The sequence below is a fragment of the Caretta caretta genome, chromosome 9, assembly GCF_965140235.1.
Source record: "Caretta caretta isolate rCarCar2 chromosome 9, rCarCar1.hap1, whole genome shotgun sequence".
Taxonomy (NCBI): domain Eukaryota; kingdom Metazoa; phylum Chordata; order Testudines; family Cheloniidae; genus Caretta; species Caretta caretta.
The window spans coordinates 10,944,237-10,971,554 of NC_134214.1; the positions used below are offsets into that span (position 1 = coordinate 10,944,237).

Here is a 27,318-nt window from a genome sequence, read left to right on the forward strand (position 1 = left end):
TGGAGCTTTCAATCACATTACAAAAACTCCATGGCCGGAATGAAGAAATCTAAACAGAATTACAAATCTAACTTGGTTGTCATTCAAGATGCTAGGGAGAGAAACAGAGAAGACTGGAGTTGCAGAATGATGGAATAGGCAGTGCCCAAAAAGAAAAAGGAAAACAAGAAAAAGGTGTGTGGGGAGCAGGGGCTTTACTGGTAAAAAACTACATACACTCAAAACAAAAAAAAGTAACAGCTAAAGTGACAAACATTTATTACATGATACTATAGTAATTTTCATCTTCAAAATGCTTTACAAATATGAGACAGTTAAATATACCACCTACAACACTCCCCCTGTGAAGTGTGTATTTTTATTCCCACTTCATATCTGAGGAAACACAGATGTTAAGGTGACTGGCCCCACAAACTGTGTCAGAGTTGGAATTAGAACTCAGCAGTCTCTGACTCTTGTTCCTGTGCTCAGATCTCATCTCTGTGCAGTAGTAATAAACACCAGAGTAAACCAACTATTAAATATAACGAACAAAAAAATATTTTCCCCTTACCTCTCCATAGATCCTGAAAGTACCAGTATCTTCCTCAAGCTCAATTGCAGTTACTCCTGGAACTTTCCTCGCTTGCTGTATGTTACTACCATGTGTACCTATTGCAAGTCCCATTAAATCTTCTCTTACAACAAATTCCTCATGAAATGCTGCTGCAAGTTGTTTTGTGCACTAGGGAGAGGTGAAAGAATTTGTCCACCATAAGAAGGAACTCAAAACTGAACACAGTTAAATGATTACTTTAAACCAGAGGTGGGCAAACTACACCTGCGGGACCATCCTGCCCTCCCCCACAGCCATGCTACCGTGCGGCCGGCCAGGCTGCAAGCTCCTGCTGCTTGGAGCTGCATGGTAAGGGGGCAGGGAGCAGGGAGGTTGGCTAAGGGGCAGGGGGTTCCGGGGGGCAGTCAGGGGACAGGGAGCGGTTGGATGGGGTGGAGGTTCTGGCAGGGGAAGAGGGGGCGGTTGGCTAGGTGTGGGAGTCCCGGAGGGCCTGTCAGGGGGCAGGGGTGTGGATAGGAGTTGGGGTGGTCAGGGGACGGGGGGGGGTGGTGTTTGGATAAGGGGTGGAGTCCCAGGGGGGAAAGGGGCGGTCCCGTGGGAGGGGGCAGTCAGGGGACAAGGAGTGGGGAGGGGGGGTTGGATGGGTCGGGGGTTCTGACGGGGGCAGTCAGGGGATGGGAAGTGGGAGAGGGCAGATAGGGGGCGGGGGCCTGGCTGTTTGGGGAGGTACAGCTCTCCCTACCCAGCCCTCCATACAGTTTCACACTCCGATGTGACCCTCGGGCCTAAAAGTTTGCCCACCCTAGCTTTAAACAATTCCATTCTAAGACAGCTTACTTCTAAGTGTTTTGTAGCTTCTTCATTTCTTGACATGAGCATTAGCTTGGTACGAATGCTGCGCAAATGCATGTCACTCAATATATTTACTCTCTTCACTGTTGATTCACTGGCAGACTACAAAAAGAGAAGAGGTAAGATAAACAATATCCCCTTTTGATAAACAAAATCCACACTCATAGGGCAAATTACTGTTTAAATTAAACTGAATTGTAAATATAAACCCAATTTATAAAGTCACTTATTGATATTAGCCTTCCTCAAGGTCTCAAAACAAGACATACCAAGAAAAATTCAGCTTCCAAAACAAAACCCCACAAATCCATTACCATTGGCTCAGTGTGTTTACAGCCACAGTTTTTCTATTGGACCTATACAGCAAATGTTGCACTGAGATAATCCCACTATGGATTTATTATAAATTGCTAGATTATTTTATTTAATCTTTTTACCATATATGTGCAGGTCACCCACTTATTCACTGGAAAATCCAAAAAAGTAAGACGGGAAAACTGAATCTGAACAGGCAAACTTATATGGAAAATTTTGTCCCAAGGAAACAGAACTGCAAAGACGAATTATTGCTGAGGAAAATAGTACTTAACAGGAGCAGACGCAGGACTCCCCAGGCCAAACCCAATTTCAGTCTCATTGCATTTGAACAAATTTGTGAGACTTGCCTTTATATTTTTCCAATGATATTTGGTGACTGAGTACTAGCTTTTCCCTGGCTTTGACTGACAGTTAAAAATAGATAAAAGATACGACTAACTACCCTTAACCTATCATTCTGTATATTACAAAATCTCCCTAAGGCTCCCAATTCCCTAAATGGCTATGGTTATGATTATGATCTCCCTTCTACATACAGTAAAGGGAATTTGTGCAAGAGTGCCTTTACCCTCAAAAGAGACTAAGCACGTTACTTCTGCAGAAAGCTGCATCGCAGGAAACATCAATCAGAGAGACCAAAGATCACTCCCAAACTCAGGCTGCCTTTGATGCAGTACTGACACCAATCCAATGAGCCTACTCCAAAATACATATTTTAAAATGATATTAAGAAGACACACATATATTAAACTGCTTGAAATGTGCATAGCCTTACAAATAAATCAGTTCACAGAGATCTGCAGGCAGCACACAACAATCTGTAGTAGGTAATATCCTGAATATTCATGCACTGTCTGCACAAAAAATAAACTGATTTCTTACCAGTATTATTAACTGTGTAGTTTCAGCATGGTAGAAAATTCGACAAGCTCCTACAGCTTTCTTAAAATCCTTATGTGCATTTTCATTAGCGCACCTAGAGAAATGAATGTTGCAAAGGTTACTTCAGCTGAAGAATCATATCAATAAGAACTGTGCAACCCTATTACTCAAAAATGAGAATGTGGCAGTAGTCTATAATAAGGAATGTTTCTCAGCCTGGAAAATGCTAGACTAATTCAAGGAGATGTGCTGGGGATCCACCTGATTTCACACTGCAAATGTGGAGGAGGTAAAGCTGTCTGCAGCTCCTTGAAAGTCTTCTTTTTCTACTTGTTACTCTATACTGCAGCTGGCTACAGTAGCAGCTCAGGTGTACAGGGTTGCAGGCTCAGGAAGCAGCCTGTTTGATCAAAGATTTCTTCTTCCAGGGCATTCAGCTCAACCACAAAAGAGTATGTGGTCCAACTACCAGAAAAATCACCAAGCCTTCTGGTGGAGGGAAGAAGGAGGGGGCAGGCACAACTGTCCCAGAGTATGACATGAGGAACATTTCGGGGTGGGAGGTCATCACTCGGTGGTTCCAGCAAGGCTGATTGGAAACCGCATCACTTTCATATTTGATAGAAGTATCACAGTTAATGCCATTTAACTTTAAACTACAACAGGGGTATTCTCTCCAAAAAATAACCTAAGACAAGAATTTAAGATACATATATGAAGAAAGGAATATGCCATGTTGAAATGAATAATAGTGAAGTTACAGTATGTAGAGCTACTCACGCATCTCTCAGATCTTCAGGAACATCCACTGTGCACTTAAAGAACGTGTTCTTTTTGACAGTTTTATTTTGATTCACAGGTCGAAGTCGTTCAAATGTGACTATTTCATTGTACGTGGCATCACAAGCAGCATATTCAATGACATAAAACTAAGGGGGGAAGTTTAAAAAAATCATTAATTAAAAGTAACCATTTCATAAAGATAACAGCTACTATCTCCACCATCAAGGAAATATAAAATATGGGTTTACACATTAAAACATAGTTCTATTTTGACAAAGCTGTGCTCCTGCAATGTTATATGCTTGTGCAGACCTCCTCCCCCAGTGTCCCACTGAAGCCAATGGGTCTCTATATGGGTGGAAGGGTATGCAGATGCACATCGCATTGTACGACTGGAAACTAAGTTTGCTCAGTTTGTAAATCAAATACTGTTTTTTTTCTAACTGCCAATTCAATCCAGAACCTGAAATTTAAACTGTCTTCATTCTGCTTAGTACATTCCGTATACTACTAAAGGTAATGCAACAAGAAATTAGCCAACAATTTTTCCAAAAATGCTTGAGGGAGAACAGAATCCAGCTAATTTTACGCTGATGTATTGGCTCTGAGGGAACAGCAGTAAAAGTTAAATCCACTGTGTAAATAGGCTGACCAGCAGATAACTATTGGACATAAAGGAGGAGGAGGTATACTTCCGTCTCAGGCTATGGTGCTACTCTGTATTTACATATATTTATTTCAGTTTCAGAAGACAAAAGGTCTGGAAGATGTAAAAGCTGCAACTATTCTGGCCCTACTGCCCAACCCTTCAGTACACAGGAAGGCCCACAAAGCTCAGCTTTGTGCCGGGATACACATTTTTTACATAGCCTTCGCAAATCAAATCCTCTTTTCCATCCCATGGGGCAACTGCGAAAGAGCAGGCAGAATCTTCCCCTGCTCCTACACAAAAACAGATACTTGTTTTTTGTCAACATAAGCAGACTTGACTGAAATACACACAAGGAACAGATATGTTTGGTAAGGCGGTGCCATAATTTCCATAGGGTCTTTTCTGACTATAACCACATTTTAAATTAAATTTGGTTCACGGAACGATTTCTTTATTCACAAATAAATGATTACATACAACTATTTGCCATATGTATTGTCTACATAAACTTTTGTTCTCTTCCAGTTTATCTTTAATAATGTTTAAAATGCATATACCTGCAACCACATTTTGAAGATAAAAGAAGTCCACATGCTCTTAGAGAAGTAATATTTCTTACCACATTTAGAAGTAGTTCAGTTTAGCAACATGCCATATAAACAGATTACCAAAAATAATCATATGGTTGTTCATCATCAGATACATCTTTTGTGAATTTCAGATTAGTCCCTTGTTTAGCAAACTTAAATCTGAGAATACCCAGCCAAAGCATCTATAATGAACTCAGAAGTGAATAAAAGCTCGAAGATTATATAATTTGTAACAGATGTAATTCTATCAGTACTTTGCAAGGACAAGTAAGGATACAGGAGATCAAAGCACGAAAACAACTTCTACTGTCAATAACTCCGAAAGGTTTGGGGAGTCAGAAGGCTAGGTAACTTCTCATTTGTGTATATAATTAAAAACATATTTGTTGAGTTACATTAAAAAAAACCATAGATCGCACACCTATGGATATTTGTACTGTTTCTCACTATTTAAATCCAAGTCCTCTAACCAAAAACTTTAGTTAGCTGGTTGGTAGTAAAATCCCAAGCTGCTGTGACTTACAAAGAGAAATATATTAGGGCTTGTATTTAACTCCACTGCAGGGGAGTTGACAGATGTTCTAATAAGTATCTTTCAATGTCACAAGTTTAATGTGTCTTTTCTTGCCAGCTTGTTAATCCACACAGATCACAATAAGAGAGAAGACACGTAGATAGGTGACTGTCCTTGACAATGGTTTATTTCGAATGATGTGCTTTAAATAACTCCTTGCCCCAATGGAGTTCAACAGAAGCAGCAGAAGTATTAACAAAAAGCTAAGCAAAGATCAAAGCTCATGAAATACGTAACAAATTTTTTATTCCCAACCTTCTTTCCTGACTGAGTTTCTGGAGATGTACTACTCACTAAAGACAAAAAAATACAGCTTTTCAGTTGGAAAGGGTCACTCCAACTAGTACCCATCATATCAATTCACAATACAGCAATAATATTTTAATGGGACAGCGTCAGATATGTAGCCATGATTCACTAAACCTAAATTAAGTGTCTGAGTGTGCAAATCATTTTTGTGCCTGCAACTGTAATGGCTATCTATATGAATAACACACATGGAAGACTAGTAGAATCAGGCTCCTATTTATTACAGGAGCGCTGCTGAGATAAACATCTTTCAAAAAGCATCTTTGTCCATATTAAAGATTATCACCTTCAATTATTACTGATTTACTGAAAACTTTAGAAATCTAACTTGCTGTTCTAGCTATTCTGGTTATTTCTAGGGCACTCACCACCACAGCCAACTTTCATTTTTTTTGTTATTTGTATTTTATTCAGTTTCAAAATGAAATAAGACATTGAACAGTTTTACTTTCCAAATCTCTTGGTTGATGCATGATGCTGTTGTATTTGGGTTTCCGATTCAGCAGGGCAATATTTAAATGCAACTCCACGCCCAATCCCCACTCGGAAAAAAACCAACCCCCAAACTTTTAACTGAAATATGTAATTAAATTAATGAAATGTCATCATGTTAGGATTTATAGTTTAAGCCCAAAATTCAGTGTATTTTTAACTATTCATGGAAATATATATTTAAAAAAAAAAAAAAAAACCATGTCCTTGCTGCATTTTAATCAAAACATGGCTGCATTTTCCTAGTGCATAGGAAGAGAAAACAGAAGAGCATTGAAAAATGTTTTGAATAGAAACAACAGATTAGTCTCCTTTCACTAAGATGAGTGAAATGTAAAGAGAAAAATATAGTAGCACCTCAAAAGTTACAAACACCTCAGGAATGGAGGCTGTTCATAACTCTGAAACATTCATAACTCTGAACAAAACATTATGGTTGTTCTTTCAAAAGTTTACAACTGAACATTGACTTAATATAGCTTTGAAACTTTACTACACAGAAGAAAAATGCTGCTCTCTCTCTTTTTTTTTTTTTAGTAGTTTACATTTAACACAATACTGTACTGTATTTGCTTTTTTGCAGGGAGGTCTCTGCTGCTGCCTGATTGCGTACTTCTGGTTCCAAATGAGGTGTGTGGCTGACTGGTCAGTTTGTAAGTCTGGTGTTCATAACTCTGAGGTTCTATTGTCCATACAAATGATGTGAAGTAACTTAATTATTAGAACTGAATCAAATTTAAAATCTTATCAGGATGTTTTGCTTTACATATTTTTTTAACCTCACCAATTCTGTTTGCAAAATAGATTGATTTGTTTCAATTATGTCAGAAACTAAGCATACAGATATACAAGGTACCACACGTAGTCCAGAAATGGTTCATCCAATATATGGACACATAACTCAGAGTTAGGCATGCAATGTAGTTCTTACAGAACCTAAACAACCAGATCCAAGGTATACTGACTCAAGGTGTGTCGAACACACAAAATGGCAAGTATCCAGGAGCCATCCCCATTTACAAGAAAAAATATTTATTGTTATTCCCACCTGTGCACAGTCAGCTAGCTACAAGTTACCATCGCCAAGAGCAGCCTTAATTTATGACCTAACCTGCTATCATGGTTTTGTGTTGGTAATACTTAACTTTGGGTTCCTTTTTCTTTTTTCAAGCTATGCTTTGTTTCTGTATTAGCAACAACCCACTCTCACCTGCTCTGTTTTTCAAGTCCTTATATCACAGTGTCATTTCTCCATCACAAGATACTGCACACAGATTTAATGAGTCTTGCAATATTTACCTTCCATACTTGCTGCACTTCAAATGGGAGCAGATAGTCCTAAGTTTTAAAGTAACTTACCTCTCCTTTCATCATTCGAACTTTTGCCAGCCACCAGCCACAAGGTTCTTGGTCATTTGCTCTTGAGTAAACCTGAAAGGAAAAAAATACAAGAGGAGCATATTTAAAATATATACAATTAAAAAACCTAACAGGTTAAACTAGCAATGAAGCAGAAATTAATCTTTTTCAACTAACACAGCTAATCACCAAGATAAAAGCCACCAGTAGCATAAGATACTGCAATTTAAAACTATTTTTGTATAAAATTCCAGTTAGCCAGTCATATGTGCATCTCATCATATAAATTTTCATAACATTGCACTACACAGATTAGGTGTGCAGATTCTGTTAATAATGCACAAGGCAGCTTTTTGAGGGGTTTAAAACTAGAGTGTAAAAATTTACTCAATAGCATGTGAAGACACAGGATTCTTGCAATTCCACAATAAATTCAAACACTTTTCTATGAGGCTAAAGTGCACAAGAACCAAGAAATTCACAGGTTTCAGAGTAACAGCGGTGTTAGTCTGTATTCGCAAAAAGAAAAGGAGTACTTGTGGCACCTTAGAGACTAACCAATTTATTTGAGCATGAGCTTTCGTGAGCTGTAGCTCACGAAAGCTCATGCTCAAATAAATTGGTTAGTCTCTAAGGTGCCACAAGTACTCCTTTTCTTTTTAAGAAATTCACAGTTAAGGATGCCATTTTGTCTATAGTTTACCCAGTGACCTGGACTCAGGTCAGCTCATGATAGTGCCACTATACGTACTCCAGTACCTACTTAACATCAGGCAAGTGATGAATTGGGGGACATTCACAACTTTGAATTGCTCCACATGTTTAGTATACATTAATGTAGTACACTAAAGCCATCAGAAAGAAATTTATAAGTAGCCAGGGCAAAACAGACAAAAATATACCCTGCACTGGCCACACTGACTATGCCAAATAGGTTTTTTTCCTTGATACTACAAATGGAAAAATGTGCACATGCTATGGCAATTCTTAAGACTACATGTCTAAGATCCATCACTCACAATGCTGCTGTCAATACCACCTTCCTTACTGGGTGTTTTAACTTGAAAAAAACCCACCATCTTCCCCTCCACCCCCCAAAGCTTGTCCTGTACATATATGTAGCACCCTTTAATAGTAGGAATTTCATGAAGAGATACACTACCCTTCTCCGAGTATCATAATCAATAAGGCAAGTCTAGTCCAGTCAGCTCAAGAACATTTATGTTCAAAAAATCTTGATGGAAAATATAAGATTCAGCCAGTAAAAACAGAGAACTAAATCACCATCAATAATAAAGGATCAATCAAGATGAAAAAAGGCAGTTTCATACTGGATGGAGTGGTACACATATTATCCCTAAAACACAAATATACTTTTTCAAGTTTTTTTTCCCCCTCACACCACCATTTACAACCAAGCACTCTCTGGAGAAAAAGATCTGCACCTTCCTGGCCCATCTTTCCCTATCTGATCCTACTCTGAGGTCAGAAGGCTGAACTTGTGACATCATATTCATTCCCACGGCAAAACCAGTGCTATAAACAGATTGTGATTTTACTGCAGAATGAAACAGATGGAAAAGCAGGGTTGTGATAGAGAATGAAAATATTCAAGCCAAAAAAAAAAAAAATAGAAGTGCAGAGAACAGAGTAAACCACTGACCAAACAACATTGGAGTTTAGCACACATTCTCTTTTTCATGTTTAATTCTTAGCAAAAATCCCTCTAAAAAAAAAAAAAAAAAAACCAAAAACCCAAAACATAACTGTTCCATTCACATTTAGGAGTGAGGTCTAGCTCTCCTTTGCTCAATGGAATGTAAAATGACACCAGGCCCAAGGGAGGAAAAGACCATGGGAAGAGAGATTGCCAAATATTTCTACTCTGATAAACAAAAAGGAAAGCAGCAGCTTAACAGATCTTTTAATATAATGATGGATACTTGGGCGCTCAGCAGACACACAAAATATCTATCCAGAATGGGTCACAGAAGAGCAATGAAAAGCAATCTCTCTTCTCTAAGGATCAGAATATTTCCAGCACAGCCTTCTCAGTGTTTGTTAGTCATTGGAGAAAGGAACCAGGCTTTCGGCTAGAACTCTGATCTAGCACATTTTGCTGACAATAGGTCATCAGGTTGATCTTGCTTTCCATTCTTGATTTACTGCATATTCCCATAGAATTTTATTAGAATGCGGCTAACCGTAACTGCCATAATCAGACATACCACTGTAACTAATAATTCATACTCCAATAGCACCTTTCGTGCAAGGAACTCAGTTCTGTACTCTTAATGTTGCTGGGAAGTAGATAAGAATTTCCATTTTAAAGATGGATAAACTGATGCACTAAGCTAATGGAATTGGTGAAGGTAATACAGTGAGTCAGAAGCTGAACTGGATACAGAATTTGCTTTTCCTCAGACCAGTGTGCTAACTACTAGACTACACTGCTTCTCTGCAAAGCTGTATCTTATAATACATGGGCACAGACCTTTCCTACCCCTAATTTTAGCACCCATTAAAAGAAGTACGTAACTTATTCAGAGATACATTTGCCTTTTCTAATAGTGACATTGTTACACTAATGCTTACTTTACCATTACCAGTTTATAAAACTTAGTTTACTTCTTCATTGGTATACCGTGCATTTCTGATAAAGATGTTGAGAGATTCTTGCTGTGTAACTTTGCAGAGCCAATTCCAGGTCACACTGTCTAAGCCTGTGAATGTTCTTCGAACAGTGTTCAGTCAGGATGGAATTTTCCATTGCATTGAGTCTAGATCAATTTACTGTATCAACTCTGCTATGCTATTGCGCTTCCCACATGACATTCTCATAAGCAAGTAGGGAAACGTGGACTAGATTAATTTACTGTAAGGTAGGTGTATAACTGGTTGAAACACCATACTCAACAAGCAGTTATCAATAGCTATCAGTTATCCCATTAGCTGAAGTGGTAGAGATCTGTGATATGGACCTAAATGTCCAAACCCCATTTCTGACCCAAATTGGGGGTTCTTATGCACAGGCACTGGCTTCCTCTGAGCCGTGTGGGTGTTCAACCCCCAACTCTGCCCCAGGCCCCGCCCCCACCCACCTCCTTCCCCCAAGCCTCTCCCACCTCTTCCCACCCCAGGCCTTGCCCCCATCTCTGCCCTGCCTCTTTCCACCCAATTCTCCCACTCGCACCCTCCATCCCCGCTCCTCCCCCACACCGTTTCCTGCACACCACGGAATGGCTGATCGCGGTGGGTGTTTTGCTTTATTTTTACTGCTACTACAGCCAACATGGCAAGCAATTTTTAGTTCCATTTATGCACCAGCATAATCTTTTATATTAGCTGTACAGGAGGAGAGGGAGGGATTTCACTCTCTTTTGGTGTATCAGGATAAAAACCTGGCATGTGTTTCATTTTTCTATTAATTTAATTTGTGTGTGAATATATTGCTCTGGAAAAGATGGAACAAGCAGAATAAGCAGCAGCAGTTACACTACCCCAGCAACATGCTTACTCCCTGATCTGAAGTTGCCATCATTGGGAATATGAGGGTAGGTGAGTTTTTATGGTTCAGTCAACCACTAGCCTTCAGCTGAGGCTGTTGCTAAGGGCACCAATTAGTTTTAACAGGTATTTTTATTGATGGTCACTCTTACTCATTATTAAATAAACTCTGAATCTTGCCAAATTCATTTCCCATAGGCCACTGAAGCTTTTAGTCATTCTTGTTTTAAAAGGTTTACTTGAACTGGCAAGTCAGAAATGAACGACTCCATATCTTACTATTACGTGCCCTTTTAATCATTCATCTTGGTTTGGTTTAATACACACTGGCGGTGCTCTTTTAAAAAATAAAGATTAAAGAGAAACAGAATATCACAACTGTCTGAATGTACTGTGCTGAGAACACAGGATATAGCATAACTCAAAATGGAATGCCACACTGTTATACATGACCTCTTCAGTTTCCTACCTACTATATACAAAGACAGTTTTATTTATTTGCAGCAAAACTCACTAGGTAAGCCACATAATTAGGGGGTCTGTCAACATCTCAGGTTTTCCTGCAAATTAAAACCCAAATAGTATAAATTTATTATGGTTTAAGAACATTTAAAACTATGGTTCCCCAGGTAATTGCAACTTAAATCCAAGTCCTCTCTTGGCACTATACAATCTATTCCAAAATATTAGCAGATAAAATATGACTTCCACTGTAATTTTTGATCTATAGTAGAGTTTATTATGCTGTTACCATATGTTTTTACATGTGTACAAAGAAATGTGATTATCCAACTATTCTACAGTCATATTAAAGGTTTGCTCTACAAGAAGTGCATGTTATAGGGCAACTCCTGTCTTCGGTGTGATCCTGTGGCACAACGGATGCACCAGCCTCAGTTTCCCTTTCAGAGTCCCCAGTAACCCCATGAGAGGTTATCTTGCTTAAATAATACTCTTTCTTGGGGCCAGTTATTACCAAAACATAGTTCAAATAATCCCCAATAAAAGTCCCAAACCTAGCCAACTTCTTACACCCAGCATATACAGTGCTTAAAACCCCATTCTTCCTCTCTGCTGAGAGTCCTTCCATAGCATACTCCAGTGTCTTCCACCTAGGCACTTCATCGCTCCTCTCCTGTCCTTTTACCAGGACAACCACCCCAGCCCTTCCAGCTAGAGTGCACCCATGCTCATCCCAGTGGGAACCCATCCCCAGCCTCTCTGCTGGGGGTCTTTCAACCCTCTGGCGCCAGCTCTTGGCCCGTGGAGAAGTCAGAGGGTAAGTCCCTCTGCTGCTTCCCTGCCTTCGGCTTGCTCCAACTCTTGACTTTCGCTCTCCAGATTGAAAGCCCCCGCATGTTGTTCTTCTGCCTTCAGCCCTCTCCAGCCCCGGCTCTTTGGCTTGGGGAGGTCAGATACCAAACCCCTCTTGCTGCTCTCCACCCTTCAGCCTTCCCTCAGGAACCATCTACGGCTTTCTGCTCTCACCTACCCTTTCCTGACTTGCTCAGGCAGAGCTCTTAGGCAGCTGACTCACCAGGTCTCTCTCCCTCTCTAGAGCCCAGGTACCCTCTTTTAAGACCCTGATAGGGTCAACTGATGAATCACAAGTACACAGGCCTCTTCCTTCTTCTTAAAGGACCAATGCCACTCTGTGCTTGCATGCAATACTGATAAAAAATGCATTTCTTTACATCTTTGAATTACACAATTCCATGCATACAAAAAAATTAGTCACTTGGACTTTCTGCAGGGAAAGTCCAAGAAATCAAGCACTCGCACATCATGAAACTTCAAAAAGTTTGAATGCTCTAGCTCAACCCTTATTGTACATTGTTTTATATATAGGCATTAAAATATCTGTTACTATAATTTATAACAAAAATGAAAATTTCTTATTCTTAAACACAGCATATAATACCATGCAATATTACTAGGTTACCACTTATCAAAGAACAATACTTTTCATTAACATAGACTCCGCTCCTCCATGTGGAGCTCCAAGATCCATACAGGTACAAGTCTCTGAATACCCACATCTCATTGCAAAATGAAATGGTTACTTACAGCAATTGTGGTTCTTTGAGACGTGTATTCCACCTACGTGTGTGCACACCCATGGCACCAGAGCTGGAGAACTTTGCCTAGCAATACTTGGCACTAGCACCTCAGGCTCACAGCCCCTGCCCTGGCTATATGAGGCTGCACCGCTTTGATCCCCCTCAGTTCCTTTGCACTGAATGCCCAGAGACCAGATTCTGCTGAAAAGGGGATGGAGTGTAGGTCGTTGAATACACATCTGCATCACACCCCGAACAACCACAGTTACAGTAACTGTTTCTAATTCTTCAAGTGGATGCAGCTGTGTAGTCTACTTAAGATGACTCATGAGCAGTACCCACCCCAGGAGATGGGGCTTGCAGACTGCAGTCCTGCCCTACCAAAACTTGCATCCGCTCTGGATGATGTAGTAATAGCATAATGGTTTGTGAATGTATGTATCAATGACCACGTAGCAGCCTTGACAATGTCCCATATCAAGACGTCACTGAGGAAAGCTACTGATGTTGCTTGCACTCTCATAGAATAAGCTCTCACCCACTGAGGAGGTGTAGCTGAAGCTATTTCATATGCAGTCCTGATACGGGATGTCTTCCAATTAGAGATCATCTGGAAAGAGATAGCTTGCCCCTTCATGTGATTTACATATGACACAAACAGACAAGGCAAAACATTTAACAGTTTACTACTATCCAGGTACAAGGCTAGACATGGCCTGACATCTAATATATGGAGACGCTACTCCTCTGTAGATGAATGTGGTTTTGAAAAGAACACAGGTAAATATACCATCTGGTTCAAATGAAACTGAGAAACCCCCTTCGAAAAAATTTTTGGGTGTGGTTATAAAGTCACTTTGTCCCTTGAGAATGGTGTATAAGGAGACCTCTGCCATCAGAGCCTTCAACTCAGACTCTCCTTGCAGATGTTATTGTTATCAGGAACCCAGTCTCCTGACAAAAGCAGAAAGGGACAAGATGCATGGGACTTGAACAGAGGTCCCATCAAACCACTAGCACCATGTTAAGGTCCCACAGAAGAATCAGCTCCCAGACCAGAGAAGGATGGAGACAAAGAAGCCCTTTTAAGAATCTTGTTCCCATGGCATTGGAGAAGACTGATCCTCCCTGAATGAGAGAGGATGAAATGCTGATATTAACTGCCAGATGCACTCTCAATAAGCTAAGCACAAGGTCCAACGACTGAAGGTGCAGCAAGTACTCCAAGATGTCCTGGACAGAAACCTGCATAGGCTGAATTCCATGGGCCAATGGGCACATCAAAAACTGCTTCTATTTCACCAAATAAGCCATTCTGGTAGAAGGCTTTCTACTGTTGAGTAGGAACTTCTGAATAGCTGCTGAACACTGCTCCTTCTCCTCATTCAACCATGAAACAGCTATGCCATGAGAGGAAGGAGCAAGGGAGGCTGAACTGACAGTGTGAGAAGGTCAGAGAACCAGCACTGCCTCAGCTATGCTGGGGCAATGAGAACGAGCTTGGCCCAATCCGCCTTCAGCTTGAGGATGACTTGTGGGATGATTAAGATCAGAAGAAAAGCATACAGGAGAGCCGAATGCCAGCTGAGGTGAAAAGTGTCAGTTAGGGAGCCCGGAATGAGGCCCCCTCAAAAGCAGAACAGACATTTCCTACTGTCTCTCATAGAAAACAGGTCAATCATCAAAATGCCCCAAGCTGCGAAGGTGACCCGGAGGACACCTGGCCTCAGGGACCACTTGTGACTCAGAAAAACTTTCCTGCTGAGATGGTCTGAAAGATGATTCTGGACCCCGGGCAAGTGGTTGGCTATCAGAGTGATACTCTACTGAATGCAAAACTGCCACAACCCGATTGTCTCTTGGCAGAGTATCCTTCAGAGTGCTCCCCCTTGCCTGTTCACATAATAAATCACAGTGGTATTGTTGGTAAGTATGTGAATCACTGAGCCCATGATATGGTCCAGAAAAGTGACAGGCATTGTAGATGGCAAGAAGCTCCAGCAATTTGATACGCTGTGAGGCTTTCTGCTCTAACCACAGACACTTAACTTTCAGCAACCCCAGATGTGCTCCCCAGCCCATCAGGGAGGCATAAGTGACAACAGACCTGGTTGTTAAGGATTGGATGAAGGGATGACAAACATTCTCCAGAAATGTCCACCACCAATCATCCCACAAGTCATCCTCAAGGAGTCCAGGACCAGTGGAGGGAGATGGACCAATTTGTACAAGGGGTGAAGAGTTAAGAAAGTAAATTGTCCTGAGCCACATTTGAAGGGGGCGAAAACACAATCTTGCAAACTGGACCACCTGCATGCAAACAGACATGTGGTTCAAGAGCCCCAGGTTCATCTGAACTGTCCTGGAAGCTGAGACCGCAGACTGAGGCAAAGGTGGCGAATTGCCTTAAAACGGTTGGTGGGCAAAAATGCTCTTGAACACATAGTCTTTTAGGGCCACAATGAACTTGATTTTCTGAGTGTGAAGTAAAGTTCACTTCCCATTTCTTAGGATGAGACCCAGACAGTCAAGCAAAAGAGCCAGGAGAAAGAGGACCTGCTTAAGGAATAGTATCTCGTGAGAGGGGGCCCTGAAAAGGGACTGAAATGAACCATGTGGCATAGCGCAATCTGACGGTGCTTAGGACCCAGCTGTCAGTGATGATTGAGCCCCAAGCATTATGAAAGTGAGCCAGCCTGTCCCCAAACAGAGGGGACAGGGGGAAAGGTACAATGACTAGATCACTGTTCTGGAGTCAAAATGGATGCTGGGGGGCACCTGGGGAAAGCATGTCTATTGGCCAACCCCAGGCTTGAATGCCTCCTCCTCTGGAACCTATGCCCCTTTCTGGGATAGTCCTGTTATCTCAGGGGAGGGAAAGCTGCCCAAATGTGCACTGCCTATGATACTGCTGTTGATCACCACAGTGGTGGTCTCTGCACTGCCAATGTGTACACCCCCAAGAGCCTAAGATAGTTCTACGGTCCTTGAAGGAGTTAGAGTTCATCCATCTTGTCCAAAAAAAAGCACTCGGCCATCAAAATGCAAATCCTCTATAGTCCGCTGCACATCAGGACCAAGGGCCATATTCTGCATCCAGGACACACTTCTCATGGTCACTATCGAGGCCATCACTCTGGCCCAACTATCCATGACGTCCAGTGCAGACTGCAATTAAGTCTTAGCCACCCAGCAGCTTTTGGCGATAGATGCCCAGAATACTTCCCTGGAAGCTTCGGTCAGCTGGTCTGCAAACTTTAGACATAGCCATCCAGCTCACAAAGTCGTATTTCAACAGCAATGCCTACTGGTTAGCAATCCACATATGCAAGGAAGAGGAGGTGTAAATATTCCTATCCATCAGGTCCATCTGTTTAACATGCTTAACCTTGGAAGTGGACTTAAATCTGCCTTGCCAGGCTCTATCATTCACTGTGTTTACAACCAGGGAATTTGGGGCCAGCTGCGTATAAAAACCTCAAATCCCTGCACTGAAACAAAACAGCGTTTCTCCAAACGCTGTGAAGCCGGCATGCTCCAGATAACCCTAGCAGGCTCTAGGAGCACATCATTAATAGGGAGAGCAACTCTCTGAGAGGAACTGGAGTCAACAGTACAGATCTCTGACCTCCCTGTGTGGTATTGGAGAGTGGTTAATGGGACCCACTCCATCCCATACACCAGCATTCACACCGTGGTAGTCTGCGCTCCTTCTGCAGGAGACAGATGAGTCCCCATGCGAACTAGAGAGGCCTCAATCAGTCTTATATAACCTTTTTATCAGTGCGCTCAACAGGGAGCGACTCCTGTGTCTCTTCAGAGAGGTGCTGAATCCAGAGCATGGAATGATAACACTCTTGGAAGCCGAGGGCAACCTCCGATCCGATTTAAACCTCGGTGCTGAAGCAGGCCGCATGGCGTGTCCAAGTAGGCTGCTTTACACAAAGATCCACCTGAGTCCATTTTGTGAACAATTTGCAAATCAAACACCATTCGTGTGGCTTAGCCTAAGCACAGAAAGCACCACGTGTGAGGATCAATTGCCGGGGATCGCTCCCCCACATAATGGGCAATGTTTAAACTCTGATGAGGATATCACCAGGGGAATATTTAAATGAAAGTTAACTAACACTAAATCTAATTAACACCATACTAAGAGTACTAATTAATTATATACAACTAGAAAAAAGTCACTAAGGAATATAGAGGTTGTGAGGTTAAGAACCACACAGAGCTCGAACTCCAGCTACTGGCAGTAAGAAGGAACTGGAGTGTGGGGAGTGGGAGGAGAGGGAGTCGTCAAGGCAGTGCTGCCTCATTTAGCCAGGGTAGGGGCTATGAGCAGGAGGCACAAGTGTTGCCTCCTACGGGTACTGATAGGCAAAATACTCTGGCTCTGGTGCACTGGGTGCGCGCGCATACACACACACCCCTCCCTAAGTGGAACACAAGGCTGGATCTACTCAAAGAAGAGAACCTTAGTCAAATATGTTTAATACAAAGACAACTTTAAAAAAAGGAACCCTAACTTGGACAAACAAAATCACGTTTCACAGTACATTTTCTCTCGTAAATATTTTACATATTATTTATTCAAAGAGCAAAATAAAACATTATAAAATTAACTTGAATTTGAAACATTTTCACAACTTTCTAGGATGCACAAAGCTTGTTTACACAGCGAATTACTGTGCAGCAACACAGTGTGTGAATCTACAGCACACAAGCTTGTTGTGCACTAGATCACTGTGTGGAAACTACTACAGCAGAGTGAAAGTCCGGGGGGGGGGGGGGGGGGAGGAGAGGTGGGAGAGTGTGTGTGTGTGGTGGGTTTTTTGTCACACCTCACAACACGCAGACTCCATGAACATTTAAAAAAAAAATCAAACTATAAAACACACAAACAAAAGTCATCAACCAATTTCAAATGTTCTTAACTTTAAATTTACTCAACACGAGCTTCCTTCAAACTTGGCTTTATCCTTGAATCTACCATAAATGAGTTCAGTCATCCAAGTGCAAAATTTCAGATTCAAACTTATGGGGAAACTTTTTTCTTCTCCCATATTTACATAACTCAAGCACAGATGAGCTGGGGTTGTTCAAACTTTCAAAAAACAAAATCACCCCTTGGCTGAGATAAAACATGGAAAAATTCAGCTCTAAAATAATTTATTTGAGGTCATAACCAACTGAAAAAGCAGAATTAGAATGGAAGCTGGAATTCAATTTTTAACTATGTGAGCTAATCAAGCACAATATAGTCATATAAAGCACTAATATACAGTTTCAGATTTTCAAAACACACACATTAACCTCAATACTACCTAAGTGAACTAGTAAACAGTACGCACTTTTTACAGGTGAGGAAACAGAGGGTTAAGGACCTGATCCTATACCACTGAATTCAATTGGAATTTTGTTATCGACCTCAATAGGCACAGGTTCAAACCTAAGGGCAAGTCAGAGATGCAGTCAGGATCAGAAATCAAGTTCCTAACACAGCTGGTTCTTTTTGACCAAAAATGGCTTTTTAATTAAATGGAAATTTTCAGTAGGAAATTTCTGTTTTATTGAATTTTTATGGGGATGTTGGGGTCATCATTTTTGATTGTCAGCAGTCTTTGAGAAAACGTGAAAAGCTCCATTAAAATTTTTAATGAAAAAGGTTTATTTCCTATAATTATTTTCAGTTTAAAAAAATCTTTTCAACCAATTTCTTCTATATTGTAACTTCTAGTTCGTAATAACCATATTCCATCTACTCAACCATTCTATCTTTCAAAAAGCACAACCATTACTAGTGACAGACACTACGTATATTAGATGTTCACTTTTAAAGCTTAACTCTACTTTTTCTTGTGACTATAATCAGTATTAACATTATCCTGTCTGAACAGTCACTTCCACAGGAGGGCAAGCTAGGAAGGAAACATGACAATCAACTCACCTCCACTTCATCTCCTTCTCCTATTTCTTTCTTGATATCAGGTGGAGGTGGTAATCTGACTTCGTTAAAAGGAACCTGGCGCTCTGGTTGCCAACTGAAAGTTGAACAGATATTTCATTGATTATTTCAAGAACTAATTCTGGTCTGGCAAGCCTTAAAAATATTCATTGACACAATTCATTCTTAAAATATGTTCACTGTTTAAAATTCAGTTCTGTATTTCTTATTAATTGGCAGTGCCTACAAGCCCTCACCATGAACCAGGATTCCACTGTGGTAGGCAGTGTATAAACACAGAACAAAAGATTATAAACTCTTTGGAGCAGGAACAACCAACGAAAGTTTAATTTCTAAGAATTTTAGAAATAAAATTACTATCTGAATTGACAATCTACTTGGAAAAAAATAGTTCTGTATGAAACTTTTATATGTAACTATAGTAAATACAACACAGGAGGAATTAGAGAAAAATATTTCTTCATTTTTTTTCTGTTTACTTTTGTGCATTTTATATCACTTTGCATATAATCACTCTTCCCACATGTAGTCAAGTCAGTTTTTCCCTTGCTGAAAAACTTCTTACAAACATCAGAGGAGGAGAAAAAGCCTTATGATTTTTTAAAATTCAGGATATTATATTTAAAAGGCTGTTACATCAAAAGCTGATGCTGCTCAAACAGTTCCAGGAACCGGTCCTTTCCGGGTAAAATGCCTGATGTCCAATGTGTGTAAGATGGTCTCTGCTGGAGTCTCATGAGGCTTGGGATAGAACACAAGAAGATGGATTGGCTGGTTCATATGAAAGGATGATGTTACCTTCAGTAGAAATTTTGGGTGCAGGCACAGCGTGACCTTATCTTTGAAGAATACTGTGGAGGGAGGATCGGCCATGAGTGCCCCGCTCTCATTCACCTGTATGGCGGAAGTAATGGTGACCAGAAAGGCCACTTTCACGGATAAATGCAGCAGGGAACAGGTGGCTAAGGGTTCAAATGGCAGTCTGGTGAGGCATTTTAACACCAGATTGGGGTCCCAGGCCGGGGTAGGCAAGCGAACTTCTGAGTAAATGTTCTGGAGTCCTGTGAGGAAGCGTTTAGTAATTGGGAGCGCGAAGATCAAATTCCCATCAATCTCATGATGGAATGCAGTAATGGCCGCAAGATGGACTTTGATTAAGCATTTCAGCTCCAGTAGGTATTCCAACATGAATGGTAGCAGTGCTGTGGAGGCTGTTGAGTATTTTTCTTGACACCAGGAGGAGAATAGTTTCCATTTTTGAAGGTAAGTGTTGTGTGTGGCCACTTTCCTGCTGTTTAGTAACACCTGTTTAACTTCTTCCAAGCAGGCTAGTTCGCCATGATGGAACCATGTAGGAGCCACGCTTGTAGGTGGAGTTTCTCCGGATTCGGGTGAAGAGTGTGACCGTTGTTCTGAGACAGCATGTCCAGACAACCATGGAGAGCTTGAGAGGTGCATATCGCCATGCTCATCAGGTAAGGTTGTACCATGCTTGTCTGGGCCATATTGGGTGGGACTATGAGGAAAACCTTGGCCTTGTCTGTTCATATCTTGCGTATCACGCGCGATATCACTGGAATCGGTGGGAAAGCATACATGAGGTGTGCATATCATGTGATGAGAAAGGCATCCCCCATTGACCAGTGTCCCATCCCCACTCTCAAGCAGAACATTGAGCATTTGCTCTTCATTGGGGATGTGAACAAGTCAATGAGGGGAGTGCCCCACTGGTGGAAAATGGAGAGCAAAACTCTCCTATTCATTTCCCATTCATGGTCTTGAGAAAAGTACCTACTTAGCGTGTCTGCCGTTGCATTCTGACAGCTGGGAAGGTAGGAGGCTGAAATGTTTATTTTGTGGTGTATGTACCGGTTCCACAGTTTCATGACTTCGGTGCACAGCAAGTGAGATTGAGAGCCCCTTGTCAATTGACCTGCGGCAAAACACGCAGACAAAGTTGTCAATCATGATGCAAATGGATTCGTTCTTTATGTGCAGTAGGCACTGTGCAGTATACAGGCACTGTGGACTAGGCGCAATTCTAGTAGATTGATATGTCCACAGGAGACCATTTGCCTTGAACTGTGCGCAGGTGCATATGAGCAAGGCGTCATGATTACTATTGAAGGGGGCTCCTGTTGGAACGGGATGCCCATGTATACATTTTCTGGTCTTGTCCACCAGTGCAGATAGTCCAGGACACTGGGTGATATTGGAAGTCGTTTGTGCAGGCTGTGCTTGCTGAGTATGTATACCGAGCTCAGCCAGCCCTGAATGCAGTGCATATGTAATCTTGCATGTCGTACCACAAATGTTGTGACTGCCATGTGTCCTAGCAGTTGCAGGACAGTACGAGCCAGTATTTGGGGACTGAATCTCACCTCTGAGATAAGGTTTGTCAGAGTTGTGAATCTGTTCAGGGGCAGGGATGCTTTGGCTTCTGTAGTATCAAGATGTGCCCCAATGAAGTCCAGTTGTTGGACAGAGACTAGAATGGATTTTCGTTTGTTCATCTGTAGTCCAAGATCCCTGAATAGTGTGATCATCATCTGGACTGAGTCCAGTGCTTCTTGTTGAGCTGGGCCTTCGAGAAGGCAATCTTCCAGGTAAGGGAAAATCGTTATTCTCTGTTTGCGCAGATGTGCCACTAATACACCTAGGGTTTTGGAGAAAACTCTTGGTGTGGTGGATAGGCCGAAAGTTAGTACTCTGTTCTGGAAATGAGTGTCCTACTGTGAAACGCAGGAATTTCCTGTGAGCAGGGTGTATAACAACATGAAAATAAGCGTCTTGGAGGTCAAGGGCTGAAAACCAGTCCCCCTTTTGCAGCGCTGGAAGTATCATGCCCAGTGTCACCATTTTGAACTTTTGAGCGTGTACGAATTTGTTGAGTTTCTGGAGATTCGAGATAGGTCTCCATTCCCCATTCTTCTTCTGGCTCAAGAAGTAGAACCCTTCCCCATGTATTGCAAAAATACTCATTCCATGGCACCTAGTTGTAGAAGATGATCAACTTCTTGTCATAACAAATGCAAATGAGAAGGGTCCCTGCAGAGGGATAGAGGTAGGGTAGGTGGTTGGGAGGTAAAGAGGAGGGTACATCCCTATTGTACAATCTCTAACACCCATTGGTCCATTATTATTGGCACCCAGATGCGGTAGAATGGGCAAAGACCATGCCCAAAGGATGAGGACGGATCGGGTGAAAGCACTGCCTGGTGAGGGAGGTCATCCAGACCCTCAACAAAAACTTCAAAATTGTGGCTTGGGCAGAGCCGATTGAGAAGTCAATGGTTGAGCTTGAGGTGCTCTCCATCGCTGTGACCGTTGGTGATGCCTTTGGTTCTCGTACTGTCACTGTTATTGCTTTCGGTTGGAAGAGGAATCCCTGTTCCTTTGCAGTTCCCCAAAGTGTGAAGGGTGGCTTGAGAATCCTTCATTGCGTGGAGCACTTCAGCTTTCTTCTTCTAAAAGAGCTTCTCTCGGTCGAAAGGTAGATCCTTGAACTTGGTTTGGAGCTCTCTAGGTATGCCACAGGATTGTAACCAGGATGTCTGTCACATAACCACGGCCATAGCCGTGGTTCTGGTTGCCATGTCCACGACGTGCAAAGAAGCTTGGAGAGCTGCTTTAGCTGTGAGTTGACTCTTGTTTACAATGACCTGGAATTGTGATTGTTTCTCCTCGGGGAGCTCTGCTGTGAACGAGCTGAGTTTCCCAAATTATCATATTTAGCCAGCGAGGCTGAATAGTTTGCGACTCGGAATTGTAATGTTGCAGAGGAGTAAATTTTTCATCCAAAAAGAGGTCGAGCCTCTTGTGTTCTTTATCTTGGGGGGTTGATCTAAACTGTTGTTGTTCACTGATTAGTGGCATCAATCACCAAGGAGTTAGAGGGCGGGTGCAAGAAGAGGAAGTCCACCCCTTTGGTGGGGACATATTACTTTCTATCCGCCCTTTTGCTCATCAGCGGAATTGAGCCCAGTCTCTGACTGACTGTCTCTGCTCGTTCTAAGATCACATCATTGATGGGCAGAGCGATTCTGGAAGTAGATGCAAGTTGTAAAATTTGTACCAGCTTGTGTTGGTTTGTCTGCACTTCCTCCAACGGGATGTCCTGGCTTTGAGCAACCCGCTTAAACTGTTCCTGAAACTGTTTGAAGTCATCCACTGAGGAAGGTGGCGGTGGCATGATTGCCTCATCTGGGGAGAAGAAAGAATTGTGAGCAGGAGATGTTGCTTCCTGATCAGTGGCTGTTTCTGTGTTGTCCCCAACATTCTGAGCCTCCGTTGGCTGCAGGGTGGGAGACGTGAGATTAGACCTCAGCTCACCTCTATGAGCCGTGGGTGGCCTGGATTGGAGGTCCCGGAAAGTTGCCCAGGGTTCCCAACGTGCCCATTGCTTTGGGAAGGCCATGGGTCGATACATCCATGGTGGCCCGTAAAAAAGCTGGTTATGAGGGTATTTAGGACCCATTTGGCTTCAGGTTGGTCGTGGGTCTTTTGGTGATGAGTGGTGCGGCAAGAAAGTGCATGGTTCCTGCACATTATCGTCATTACTGGATCAGTGTACCATGCCATGAGAAGTATGGGGATCTCTTCCATAACTTACAGGAGAGCCCTCAGTACTGAGCAGTGGGGACTGCAGTGCCGATGATACAGCCAAGTCTCTTTGTTGCAGTAAATTCTGTGGCAGTTCTGATGTTGGTGCCATCAGTGCCAATTGGGGCGCTCTCATCGGTGCCCTCAGATGTAGTGTTGATTTAGCTGGCGCGGTCAGTGCCAACTTGGTTTTTTCAGCCAGTGCTGACTGCAATGTCAGAGCCAGGAGTGGAGGCATGGTGCCTGAGGAGACACTTGGCACCAGGTCCATTACGGGTGAATTTGGTGCGATGGAGGAGGCATGTTGCTGTCTGTGCCTCAACCCAGTCTCCTTCGCTGGGGACTCGGCGGTGCTGGAGGTCATCCAAGCATGTGTTGGCATTGGGGCTACCGACTTGGCAGGAGACCACAGAGAGCAACGCGGAAAAATAGCCGGAGATGTCTGTGCCCTCTTCCTTCATCTTTTAGAGAAAGGCATGTCTCCTGTCCCTGCAGGGAGGGTGCCCAGAGAGGAGGTCTGTTGGTCTGGCTCTGGTTGGAGAGATTTCTCCATCAGTATCATTTTTAAGGGGACATCTCGGTCACGCCGAGCTCTCACTTTCAAATTACTGCAGCAGCCGAATTTTTGCGGGACATGCATCTCCCCAAGACATTGGGCACACAAAGAGTATCCATCTGAAATGGGCACTGGTACGTGGCAAGGACCGCATCACTTAAAGCCTGGGGAGCCAGGCATCTCTGATGGTTAACCGACCCCCGTGCGGGAAGGTAAGTTGGGAAAGTAAACTTTTTTTTTCTCTTAAATCTATCACTAAGACTAACTAACACTATAACTTACAAAAGACTAACTAACCATATAAACTGCTATCTTCTAAAAGGTTTGGCAAGAGTAACGAACACTGCCCCTGAGCTCCATCTTCAGCCGAGGACGGTTGAGAAGGACCTGGAGCGCTCGGGTCGTGCGCGCACTAGATGCAACACCAATGGCATCGCAAGACACCTCCTGCGCACACACGACACGCGCAGCCACTGCTACCATAAATCGCCGATTGATGGTTCCAGGACGCATTGACACCTGAAGTTGAGCACCCACAAGGACAGCACTCGAAGAAGAAAGGAGGATACCTTGTAACATGTCAGGAATTCATACTCTGCAAATGACACTCTGCAATTCACTATATGTAACTGAAGGAAGAAAAGAGAAAACACTTTCCTCTCCAAGAAATCAAGCCTTTTGAAATCCTTATCCATGAGAGTCACTCTCACTGGGCTCAGTTACCTAGCTTTCTCTCAGGCTGCAGAGACTACTAGTATCCCTGGTATTCAAAGACTATAAAATTGTTAGAAGCCTCTTTATGGCACCTTGTATTGTTTTTGCTCCTCCATTTTCTGTAAGGGCAATGGTAGCAGTGGCCTACCATAGAACTGTAGCTGGCTCTAGGAGGCCCTCATTTATGGGCAATGCTATGCTGCCAAGAGAAAGGAGTACAAAATATTGAATATCTAACAGGCCTCTTCTCTGATTACTGATGCCTCAGTTTCTTACATACTAGCTGAGAGTAATTCCTGAAAGGCCTGAAGGTTATCAGGTGCTGGAATTGGCACGGAGATCTTCTCATCGGGGACATAGATGACTGGTCTTTGGGAGAGGCTGCAGAACATTGGTTCAGTTGTTCCAGACCTATTTTTTCCTCTTGTTCTTCTTTGTCTCCATCCAGGATGGCAGCAGGTATGGCTTGTATAAATGGTCTTGAAGTCAGTGTTACAGAAAAACAAAGTCTGTGTTTATGTGAGACATCTGGTCCAAAGATTCTAGACAGAAGCCCTAGTATGCCCAACACAACCAAGGTAGTACATAGTTGATTAGGCTTACAATGGGCAAGTCAGCACTCTGAAATTAATGTCTCTGGTTTGGAGGGATGAACCATCTTCAGATCCAGGGGAGAGAGGAGGTGAAGGTTTCCATCTGGAAGGTGCAGAAATGGTATGCTTGGAAGAGGAAGAAAACATCTCCTCAATTGGTGCTGATCTTTGGGAAGATGTTAGAACTAGGAATGCTGTTGATGCAGAGGTAGATTTTGGAAGCAGAGGCTCTTGCCAATCCCTTACTGGTACCAATCTTGGATGTCATTTCCCTGGTGAAAGGAGCACTGATAGACTGGGTGGGTCTTTGTGGACAGTCCTGTCCTGGAGCTCTAACTTTGATCTTCAGGATCTGAGGTGCTCTTCAATGATAGCTCTAGAAGATTTCAGACAGATACCCCTAGATTTTCTTATCCTTTTGGAAAACAATCACCAGACTGAGCAACAACCAAGTACAAGGCAGGACAGACAGCAGCTGTGACCATCTGTGAGGGGAATCAGACAGCCAGAAGATGGGCAGAGCTTAAAGCCTGATGACTTTGGATCTGTCATTACAGGCAGCAGTGGAAAGAGGCACCAAACAGAATTCATAAAGAAACAGATTTTTGGAAATAAAACAACAAGAGGAGAAAATTTTAGTACGGAATCAATTCTGACTGACCTAAGCTAAACTAAGGAAATTCTACAAGGAAGTGAGAGACATAAGAACATAAGAATGGCCACAGTGGGTCAGACAAATGGTTCATCTAGCCTAGTATCCTGTCTTGTGACATGATCAATGTCAGATGCTTCCCAGGGAATGAAAAGAACAGGGTAATTATCAAGTGATCGATCCTTTTGTCCAGTCCCAGCATCTGGCAGTCAGAGGCTTATGGACACCCAGAGCACGGGGTTGTATTCCTGACCATCGTAGCGAATACCCATTGATGGACCTATCCCCCCTGAACTTATCTATTTCTTTTTTGAACACTGTTGTACTTTTAGCCTTCACAACATCCCCGGGCAACGAGGTCCACAGATTGACTGCGTATTGTGTGAAGAACTACTTCCTTATGTTGGTTTTAAATCTGTTGTCCATCAATGAAACTATAAGTGACCCCTGGTCCTTGTGTAACGCAAAGAGGATAACAACATTTCCTTATTCACTTTCTCCACACTAGTCATGATTTTATAAACTTCTATCGTACCTTCCCCCACCTCATCATCTCTTTTCCAAGCTGAACAGTCCCTGTATTTTTAATATCTCATCATATTGAAGCTGTTATATACCCCTAATCATTTTTGTTGCCCTTCTCTGTACCATTTCCAAATCTAATAAATATTTTTTGAGATGAGGCAACCAGAACTGCACACAACATTCAAGGTATGGGCATACTATGGCTTTATATAATGGCATTATGATATTTTCTGTCTTATTATCTAATCCTTTCCTAATGGTTCCTAACATTCTGTTAGCTTTTTTGACTGATGCTACATACTGAGCAGATGTTTTCAGGAAACTATCCACAATGACTCCAAGATCTCTTTCTTGACTGGTAACAGCTAATTCACACCCCATCATTTTGAATGTGTACTTGGGATTATGTTTTCCAATGTGCATTACTTTGCATTGATCAACATAATTTCATATTCCATTTTGTTGCCCACCCAATTTTGTGAGATCCCGTTGTAATTCTTTGCAGTCTCCTTTGGATTTTAACTATCTTCAGTAATTTTGTACCATCTGCAAATTTTGCCACCTCACTATTTACCACTTTTTCCAGACTATTTTAAATAAGTTGAACAGCACCGGTCCCAGTACAGATCCCTGGGGACCCTGCTATTTACCTCTCTTCACTGGGAAAACGGACTGTGTATTCCTACCCTTTGTTAGAAGTATTTTAACCAGTTGCTGATCCATGAGATGACCTTTCCTCTTATCCCATCACTGGCTCTGTCCTACTTTCACAGA

The 27,318-nt window shown here is 42.3% G+C and overlaps 1 protein-coding gene across 2 annotated transcripts in view; it reads right to left on the reverse strand.

Moving 5' to 3' along the window:
* The window catches only part of FXR1 (FMR1 autosomal homolog 1), a 64,160-nt gene that overhangs the window by 24,463 nt on the left and 12,379 nt on the right, over positions 1–27,318 (reverse strand). For both annotated transcript variants that reach the window (XM_048865240.2, XM_048865241.2), the window contains exons 3-8: positions 18,885–18,978; positions 7,368–7,439; positions 3,389–3,537; positions 2,609–2,702; positions 1,394–1,510; positions 554–724 (exon numbers count right to left, since the gene is read on the reverse strand). In XM_048865240.2, coding sequence (XP_048721197.1) covers positions 554–724; positions 1,394–1,510; positions 2,609–2,702; positions 3,389–3,537; positions 7,368–7,439; positions 18,885–18,978 — 697 coding nt within the window. The remainder of the gene's footprint in view (positions 1–553; positions 725–1,393; positions 1,511–2,608; positions 2,703–3,388; positions 3,538–7,367; positions 7,440–18,884; positions 18,979–27,318) is intronic.